This window comes from Ciconia boyciana, chromosome 16 (genome assembly GCF_034638445.1).
Source record: "Ciconia boyciana chromosome 16, ASM3463844v1, whole genome shotgun sequence".
Lineage (NCBI taxonomy): Eukaryota > Metazoa > Chordata > Aves > Ciconiiformes > Ciconiidae > Ciconia > Ciconia boyciana.
The window spans coordinates 14,644,357-14,654,000 of record NC_132949.1 but is presented as its reverse complement, the minus strand read 5'-3'; the positions used below and the strand labels follow the sequence as shown (position 1 = coordinate 14,654,000).

The following is a 9,644-nucleotide window of genomic DNA, read 5'->3' as shown; positions in this document are numbered from 1 at the left end:
CCATGGGTGCAGGGACAGTCCCCCTATGCCAGTGCCACCCACCCTACGAGCACCCATGGGTGCTGCGACGCCCCCGCTGGTGCCAGTGTCATCCACCCCACGTGCACCCATGGGTGCTGAGGCCCCCCTGAGCTCCAGTGCCACCCACCCCTGGGCACCCACGGGTGTCGGGGGCCACGCCAGTGCCATTCTCTCCAAGTGCACCCATGGGTGCTGGGTCCCACCCCATGAGCACTGCGGGGTGTCAGGACACCACCCCCCATGCTGCAAGCACCCATGGGTGCTGGGATGCCTCGGGCACCACTGGCACCTGCCCTGCAAGCACCTATGGGTGCTGCTCCCCCCCCAAGCGCCACTGCCATCCACTCCGAGAGCACCCATGGGTGTCGGGGACCCTGCCAGTGCCAGCGCCAGCCACTCCAGGTGCACCCAAGGGTGCTGGGACACTCCCTGAGCATCCCCCCCCACCCTGCGAGCACCCATGGGTGCTGGGACCACCCGAGAGCCACTGCCCCCTGCCCAGCGACCACCCATGGGTCCCGAGACCCCCCCAGCACCGTCACCACCCACCCCACAAGCACCCATGGGTGCTGACACTCCTGTGTGCCCCCCCCCAGGGTGGACCAGGCCCCCCCGCCCCCGCCTTGCATGGGCCTGGCACCCATCTCAGTGCCAAACCTGGGGGGGCTCAGCACCCTGACCCCCCAGCGCCCGCCCCTCCCCCGCCTTGCACGCGCACACCCGCCCCCACCCCCGTCCTCGTGCCAAAGGGGGGGAGGGGAGCCAGCACCCTGCCCACCCCGGCTTGGGCCCAGCACCCCCCCGCTGGGCACCCAGCGCCCCTCCCCCCCCCTCAGCCCACCCTTGGGTGCGTGGGGGGCGGGGGGGGGTCACTCGTGGGTGCCAATAAACGGCTGTGGGAGCGTGGAGCCGCGTGGTGAGCGCGCCCCTCCCCCACCCGGGGTGGGGGTCCGGATGCCTGGGTCCCCCCGTGCCCCTCCCCCACCCTGGGTCCCCCTTGCGCACGCGCGTGTGGCGGGGGGGGGGGGGGGGGGGGGCTGCGCACACCGAGGGCCCAGGCCCCACACGCGTCACGCGTGCCTTGCATGCGCCTCGCACACGTGTCCAGCCTCACACACGCCTCGCACACGCGTCTCGGGCACCTCACGCGCCTCGCACACGCGTCTCAGAGGCCTCGCACACGCGTCTCGGGCACCTCACGCGCCTCGCACACGCCTTGCACACATCTTAGAGGCCTTGCACACGCATCTCGGACACCTCACGCCTTGCGTGTTCCTCGCACACGCCTCGCACATGCATCTCGGACACCTCGCGCCTCGCACACGCGTCTCGGACAGCTCACACTTTGTGTGTGCCTCGCACACGCCTCGCACACGGCACACGCCTCGCACACACCGCTCGGGCCTCACGCACAAATCTCGGCCCTTGCACAGGTCTCGCACACGCCCGGCACGCGCGTCTCGGGCCACGCGCAGGCCTCGCACGCGCCGTGCACGCGTGTCGTACACCTTGGCCCTTCTCGTGCCTCGCACGCGCGTCCCGGAGGCCTCGCACGCGCCTCGCGCCTGCGCCGCGTGTTCCACGGGCATTGCACACGCGTCGAATCTGCCCCACGCCCCCGCCCCCGTGCTCAGTCATTACACGCACGCCCATCTCGCACACGCGTGACATGCGTGCGGCGCACGCTTTGCACACCCCCTTGCTCACGTGGTGCTGCCCCTTGCCCACGCGTCGTACACGCATGGCGGGCTCATCGCACGGGCGTTGCACGTGCACGGCAGAAGCGTTGCGCGTGTTGCACGCCCGCTGCTCCCCCATCCCCTGCGTGCCCTTTGCACGGACGTTGCACACCAACCGCGCTCCCCGTCACGCGTGCGTCGCACGCCCAGTGCTCGCAGGCCGTGAGCAAAACGTGCGAGCCGCGTGCACGCCTCGCGCACGCAGCGCTCGCGCATCGCGCGCGCGTCGCACACCCGCGGCTCACGCACGGCACAGCCGTCGCACACGCGTGGCACACCCGGTGCTCGCACACCACGCGTGTGTCGCACACGCCTCGCACCTGTTTTGCACGCCCGGCGTGCACGCGTTGCTCACACATTGCCAGGCCATGCTACGTGTATCGCACACACGCTGCACACGCCTTGCACGCCTGTTGTGCACGCACTGCCAGGCCACAGCACACACCTTGCACACGCATCCTACGTGCCCTGCACAGCTGATGCGCACTCACTGCTGGACCACGGCACACGCCTTGCACACGTGCGGTGCACACTTTGCACGCCTGTTGTGCACTAATTCAAGGCCACAGCCCCCCACGCATCGCACACGCATCGCACACACATCGCACACGCATCGCACACACCCTGCACACTCGTGCACTCCCTGCCAGACCACAGCCCACGCCTTGCGCATGCTTTGTGCACACCTTGCACGCCTGTTTTACACACATAGCGAGGCCATAGCACACGCATTGCACACGCATCCCACCCGGCCTTGCACGCCTGTTGTGCACGCACTGCTGGACCGCAGCACACGCCTCGCACACGCCTCGCACACCTGTTTTACACGCATCGCAAGACCATAGCACACGCGTTGCACACGCATCACACACGCCTTGCACGCCCGTTGTGCACGCACTGCCAGGCCACGGCACACACATCGCACGTGCATTGTGCATGCCTTGCACGCCCGTTGGGCACGCCTAGCCGGGCCAGAGGCCCACGCCTCGCACACGCGCCCTACCTGCCTTGCACGCCTGTCGCGCGCTCACTGCTTGGCCGCAGCACGCGCCTTGCACGTGCGTCGCACGCCCCTTGCACGCGCCTCACACCTGCTTTGCACGCCTGCTGTGCGCTTGCTGCCAGGCCAGAGCGTGCGCATTGCGCCCGCCTCGAGCACACCTTGCACACCTCTCGTGCGCCAATTTTGCACCCCCCTTTTGCACCCCCCTCGCACCCCCCTTTTGCACGCCCCTTTTGCACGCCCATTTTCCCACACCCCTTTGCACGCCCCTTTTGCACACCCAGCAAGGCCACAGTCCGCACTTTGCACCCCCTTTGCACCCCCTCTTTGCACGCCCCCCCCCGCCCTTGCACGCGCCCCTCCCACCTACACCCCCCTTTTGCACGCCCCCTCCCTCCCTGGCCCCGCCCCCACGTGCTCCCGCCCCCTCCTCCCCCCCCCCCCCCACGAATCGAGCCGAGCCCGAGCCGAGCCCGATCGGGCCATGGCGGGCGGCGGCCCCGGGAGCCGGTAGGGCCCCTCGACCCCCCTCCCCCATGGCCGGGCCCCGGGCTGAGCCCCCCGCCCCCGGCCATGGCGTTCACGTTCGCCGCCTTCTGCTACATGCTGACCCTGGTGCTCTGCGCATCCCTCATCTTCTTCGTCATCTGGCATGTGAGCGCGGCACCGGGGGCACCGGGGGGCACGGGGGCACGGGGGGCCGGGACCGGGACCTGCCCCCCACCGGGGGCTCCGGGACCCGCACGGGGGGGTGTGTGTCTCGGGGACCGGGAGCAGGATCGGGGCGGCAGCGGGGGCACCGCGAGGGGGTCCGGGATAGGGACCGGGGCTCCGGGACCCACATCTCGGGGGGTCAGGGACCGGGACCGGCACGGGGCGGGGGAGGCGGGGGCTCCGGGATCGCGACCGGCACCGGGGGGGCGTGTCTGAGGGACCGTGACCGTGGCCGGGGGTCTCCGGGACCCGCGTCCTCCCCGGGGGCACCGGGACCGCGCGGGCAGCCGGGGCGGCGGCGTTGCCAGGCAACGGCGGCACCGGGGGGAGGGCACCGGGACCGGGGGGCACCGGGAAGGACGCAGGGGGACAACCGGGGGAGGGGGACGGCGGCGTTGCCAGGCAACGGCGGCATCCGGGGACGGGGACGGGGGGCACCGGGAGGGATGCGGGGGAACCGGGGGGCGTTGCCAGGCAACGGCGGCATCCGGAGGGGCGGGGGCATCGCGGGGCTGGCGGTTGCCTGGCAACGGGGCAGCCGGCGGGGGGGGCGGGTTTTGGGGGGGTCGGGGGCAATGGGGGGGCTGGGGGGTCGGCGGTTCAGGCCCCCCGTCTCCAGGGCCGTTTCCAGGCAGCCGCCGTCACCATGGCAACGGGCCGCGGCGGGCCCTCCCCTTCCTCGGAGGGAACCCCGGGGCACCCCACCCGGGGGCTTTGGGGGCGGGGGCGGTGCCGGACGCCTGGGTCCCCTCACCCCCTGCCCCCCAGATCATCGCCTTTGACGAGCTCCGCACCGACTTCAAGAACCCCATCGACCAGGGCAACCCCGCGCGGGCGGTGAGCCGGCACCCCGGGACCCCCACCCCCACCCAGGGACCCCCATCCCCCAACACCCCCACCCATGGCCCCAGGCGTCGGGAACCCCGCAACACCCCCACCCACGGACCCAGGCATTGGGGACCCCCACCCCCCACCATCCCCCACCCATGGACACCCCACCCTCCACCACCCCCACCCACGGCCCCAGGCATTGGGGGACCCCCACCCCCCACCCATGGACACCCCACCCCCAACAACCCCACCCATGGCCCCAGGCGTCGGGGACCCCTCCACCCCCAACACCCCCACCCATGGCCCAGGCGTCCGGGTGCCCTTGACCTCAGCCCCCTCCCCTCCTGCACCAGGGGCACCCAGGCATCCGGGGGTGGGGTGGGGTGGGGTGGGGTGGGGGGTGGGAAGAATCGAGGTCGGTGACTATTTATAGCCCCCCAAAACCAGGACGGGTGGGGGAGGACCCAGGCGTCCGGGCCCTGCCCCTCCCCTGACCCCATTCCTGGTCCCCCCTGCCCCAACACCCACCAGAGAACGCAGGCGTCCGGGCACCCACAGCCCCCCAACGCTGGGGGGCACCCAGGTGTCGGGGGGTCCGGGTGCACCCAGTTGTCCGTGACCGCCCTCCCCTTCGAGGGACCCAGGTGTCCGGGTCCCCCACCTGTGTCTGTGGGGCACCCAGACCTTAGGGACCCCCCACCCTTTGGGGGGACCCAAACGTTGCCCCCCTCAACACCCCATTTCTCCCCCCGCAGCGCGAACGGTTGAAAAACATCGAGCGGATCTGCTGCCTCCTGCGCAAGGTGGGCCTGCACCCCAAACTGCCTTGGGGACCCCCAACGCCCCTCCCACCTCCTCAGTCACCCCAATACCCGGGGGGGGCCCAGTATCCCCCTCAGCACCCCAATACTCCTGGAAGGGGCCCATCATCCCCTGGATTTGCCCCCTCTACCCCCAGGTGCCCCCCAAACCCCTGTGTACCCCCGCAATCCCCTGGGTGTTCCCTCCACAAACCCCCTGGCTGTCCCCCAATATCCCCTGGGTACCCCCACTCCCTCTGGGTACCCCCCAGTAGCCCCTGGGTGCCCCCCAATACCTCTCTGGATACTCCCAAAATACCCCATGGGATGTACCCCCCCCAAATCCCCTGGGTGTCCCCCACAATTCCCCCTGTGAACCCCCCCAATTCCCCCCAGTTGCCCCCAATACCCCTGGGTGTCCCCCAGTTCCCTCTGGGCACCCCAAATAACCCCCCAGGACCCTGATATTGCTCTGGGTAACCTCCCCCCAGCCCCCAAGGGGGACCCCAATACTCTTCGGGGGAGCTGACATCCCCTGGGTGCTCCCTGTGGTCTCCCCAATACCCCCTGGGACCCCAAATACCCCTGGGGACCCCCAGTTGCCCTGATACCCTCTGGGGACCCCAATAGCCCATGGGGACCCCTAACACCCCATGGGGACCCCCTAATTGCCCTGATACTCTCTGGGGTCCCCAATATCCTGTGGGGACCCCTAATGCCTCACGGGAACCCCCCAATTGCCCTGATACCCCATGAAGACCCCTGATCGCCCTTGGGTACCCCAATACTCTCTGGGAACCCCCTAATTTCCCTAACACCCCCTGGGGACCCCAACACCCCTGGGGACCCCCAATTGCCCTGACACCTCCCCTCCCCAAGCACCCCAGTCACCTCCCTGGGCTCCCAATACCCCTGGGAAGCTCCCAATCGCTCCACCCCCACCCCGGGACTCCCAGGACCCCCAGGGACGCCCAGGCCCTCCAAGACCCCCAGAGCCCCCAAGACCCCCCAGGGACCCCCAGGGACGCCCAGACCCTCCAAGACCCCCAGACCCCAGACCCCCAAGACCCCCCAGGGACTCCCAGGGACGCCCAGACCCTCCAAGACCCCCCAGACCCCCAGGGACCCCCAGACACCCCCAGGCCCTCCAAGACCCCCAGACCCCCCCAGACACCCCCAGACCCTCCAAGAACCCCAGACCCTCCCAGATGCCCCCAGACCCCCAGGGACCCCAGACCCTCCAAGACCCCCCCAGACCCTCAGGCCTCCCCCCCAGGGACCACGATACCCCCCAAATACCCCCAAGGATCCTGTAATTGCACTCATGCCCCGCCAGGGGGCGCCAGCAAGGGGTCATTTGAGGGAGGGGCCTAATGGGGCGCGGCCCGAGGGGGCGTGGCCTGGCGCAGGGCGCCCCCAGCTGGTGGTCCCCGAGTATTGCATCCACGGGCTGTTCTGCCTGATGTTCCTCTGCGCGGCCGAGTGGGTGACGCTGGGACTGAACCTGCCCCTGCTGCTCTACCACCTGTGGAGGTGGGGGGACACGGGGGGACACGGGGGACATGGCGACACGGGGGGACACGGGGACATGGGGACATGGGGACATGGGGGACATGGGGAGATGAGGGGGACATGGGGACATAGGGACATGGGGACATAGGGACATGGGGACATGGGGGGGACACGGGGACATGGGGACATGGGGACATGGGTACATGGGGACATGGGGAGATGAGGGGGACATGGGGACATAGGGACATGGGGACATGGGGAGATGAGGGGGACATGGGAACACGGGGGACATGGGGAGATGAGGGGGACATGGGGACATGGGGGGACATGGGGACATGAGGGGGGACATGGGGACATAGGGACATGGGAACATGGGAGGACATGGGGAGATGAAGGGGGACATGGGGACATAGGGACATGGGAACATAGGGGACATGGGGACATGGGGGGACACGGGGACATGGGGACATGGGGACATGGGGGACATGGGGAGATGAGGGGGACATGGGGACATAGGGACATGGGGACATGGGGGACATGGGGGGACATGGGGACATGGGGACATGGGGACATGGGGGACATGGGGACATAGGGACATGGGGACCTGCCCCTGCTGCTCTTCCACCTCTGGAGGTAGAAGGTCATGGGGGGGACATGGGGGGACACGGGGACATGGGGGACATGGGGACCTGCCCCTGCTGCTCTACCACCTCAGGGGGTGGGGGTGGGGAACATGGGGACACAGAGGGGCACGGGGACAGGGCGTACATGGGGTCCTGCCACCACCACTGTGGCACCTGGGTCACCTGTGGAGGTAGGAGGTGACACGGGGGTCGGGGACCTGCCACTGCTGCTGTGGCACCTGAGTGACCTCTGGAGGTAGGAGGAACGTGGGGACACGGGGGTCAGGGACCTGCCACGACTCCTGTGTCACCTGTGTCATCTCTGGAGGTAGGGGGTGACATGGGTGATGGGTAGGGGGTGACAGGGGGGACATGGACCTGCCACCGCTGCTACATTACGTGTGGTCACGTAGGGGTGTGTGTGTGGGGGGGCGAGGGTGACACGGGTGTCCCTGTGTCCCTGGGTGTCCCTGTGCGAGGTGTCCCCATGTCCCCAGTGCGGTGCTGTCCCTGCCCCCCATGCCCCGTCCCCATGTCCCCATGTCCCCCCCAGGTACTTCCACCGCCCGGCGGACGGCTCGGAGGGGCTCTTCGACGCCGTCTCCATCATGGACGCCGACATCCTGGGCTACTGCCAGAAGGAGGCCTGGTGCAAGCTGGCCTTCTACCTCCTCTCCTTCTTCTACTACCTGTACAGGTGCCAGTAGGGGCACTGGGAGGCACTGGGAGGGGAGTGGGATGGGACTGGGAGGCACTGGGAGGGGAGTGGTGGACACTGCGATGGGACTGGGGGCACTGGGGGGGATTGGGAGGGCACTAGGGGCACTGGGAAGGGGCTCGAGGGGAGTGGGGGCACTGGGGTGCAACTGGGAGGGGACAGGGAGGCACTGGGAGGGGACTGGTGGGCACTGGGAAGCACTGGGAGGGGAATGGCAGGGCACTGGGACGGGACTGGGAGGCACTGGGATGGGACTGGTGGGCACTGGGAGGCACTGGGATGGGACTGGGGCCACTGGGATGGGAGTGGGAGGGGACTGGGGGCACTGGGAGGGGAGGGGGGCACTGGGAGGTACTGGGATGGGACTGGTGGGCACTGGGATTGGATTGGGGGCACTGGCAAGGGGCTGGGAGGAGAGTGGGGGCACTGGGGTGCTACTGGGAGGGGACAGGGGGGCACTGGGATGAGACTGGTGGGCACTGGGAGGCACTGGGATGGGACTGGGGCCACTGGGGAGGAACTGGGAGGGGACTGGGGGCACTGAGATGGGACTGGAAGGCACTGGGAGTGGATTAGGGGAACTGGGAAGGCACTGGGAGGCACTGGGATGGCACTGGGAGGCACCGGGAGGGGAGTGGGGGGCCTGGGGAGGGAGGTGGTGGGGCAGGGATGGGACTGGGGGGGCACTGGGATGGACTGGAAGGCACTGGGAGCACCATGGTGCCCTTCTCCCCAGTATGGTGTACACACTGGTGAGCTTCTGAGGGCCCCCGCCGCTGCCCGGACGCCGGGGTCCCCCACCCTGGGTGCCGGGGCCCCCCCCTGACGCTGGGGTCCCCCCCCCCCGGATGCTGGGGTGTCCCCACCCTGGACACTGGGGTGTCCCCCCCCGATGCTGGGGTCCCCCCGCCCTGGACACTGGGATCCCCCCAACGCCGGGGTCCCCCCCAGGACGCCAGGGTCCCCCCTGACGCCGGGGTCCCCCCCGCCCTGGACACTGGGATCCCCCCGATGCTGGGGTCCCCCCCCCCAGGACGCCGGGGTCCGCTCTCCGCCTCTGAGCTGCCGCTATGACCCCAGTCTGGGGAGCGGGGGCGGGGGGGGGGTGCTGGGACACCCCCGGGAAGAGGGAGGGGGTGGGGGGGACACACACGTCCCAGTCTGGCCCAGTGGCCTCCCAGTTTGTCCCAGTCCAGCCCCTGCTGGGTTTCCGTGTTGGCCGAATCGTCCCCGTTGTGGCTCAATAAAGACAAATGGCACCAGTGACCTGCTGGGGTGGTACTGGGAGCACTGGGGAGGGGAGAGGGAGCACTGGGCTGGTTGGCCAGCGAGCACTGGGAGCACTGGGGCTGCTCACAATTGGGAACTGGGAGTACTGGGAGCACTGGGGCTGGCTTTCCAGCCAGCACTGGAAGCAGTGGGAGCACTGGGGCTGGTCACTGGTTGGGAACTGGGGGAACTGGGAGCACCGGGGCTGGTTTTCCAGCTGGTGCTGGGAGCACTGGGGCTGGTCAGCCACTGGGAACTGGGAGCACTGGGAGCACTGGGGCTGGTTTCCCAGCCGGCACTGGGAGCACTGGGAGCACTGGGAGCACTGGGGCTGGTTTCCCAGCCGGCACTGGGAGCACTGGGAGCACTGGGAGCACTGGGAGCACTGGGGCTGGTTTCCCAGCCGGCACTGGG

At 69.5% G+C, this 9,644-nt stretch overlaps 1 protein-coding gene across 2 annotated transcripts; it reads left to right on the top strand.

The window, feature by feature from the left end:
- The first annotated feature begins 3,326 nt into the window (after positions 1–3,326).
- CNIH2 (cornichon family AMPA receptor auxiliary protein 2) lies at positions 3,327–9,227 on the top strand. 2 transcript variants are annotated; one of them, XM_072881253.1, is made up of 6 exons: positions 3,327–3,417; positions 4,246–4,314; positions 5,064–5,111; positions 6,529–6,641; positions 7,797–7,940; positions 8,698–9,227. In XM_072881253.1, exons 1-6 carry the CDS (start codon positions 3,337–3,339, stop codon positions 8,723–8,725), a joined length of 483 nt encoding a protein of 160 aa, XP_072737354.1. In that variant the 5' UTR covers positions 3,327–3,336; the 3' UTR covers positions 8,726–9,227. The 2 variants fall into 2 exon arrangements, with proteins under 2 accessions (XP_072737354.1, XP_072737355.1); XM_072881254.1 differs by lacking the exon at positions 6,529–6,641.
- Positions 9,228–9,644: the final 417 nt, after the last annotated feature.

Coding starts and splice junctions, on each gene's coding strand:
- CNIH2 (XM_072881253.1), top strand. CDS start 3,337: ATGGCGTTCACGTTCGCCGCCTTCTGCTACATGCTGACCCTGGTGCTC. Junction 4,315..5,063: donor AGGGCAACCCCGCGCGGGCG/GTGAGCCGGCAC, acceptor CTCCCCCCGCAG/CGCGAACGGTTGAAAAACAT. Junction 6,642..7,796: donor CTGCTCTACCACCTGTGGAG/GTGGGGGGACAC, acceptor TGTCCCCCCCAG/GTACTTCCACCGCCCGGCGG.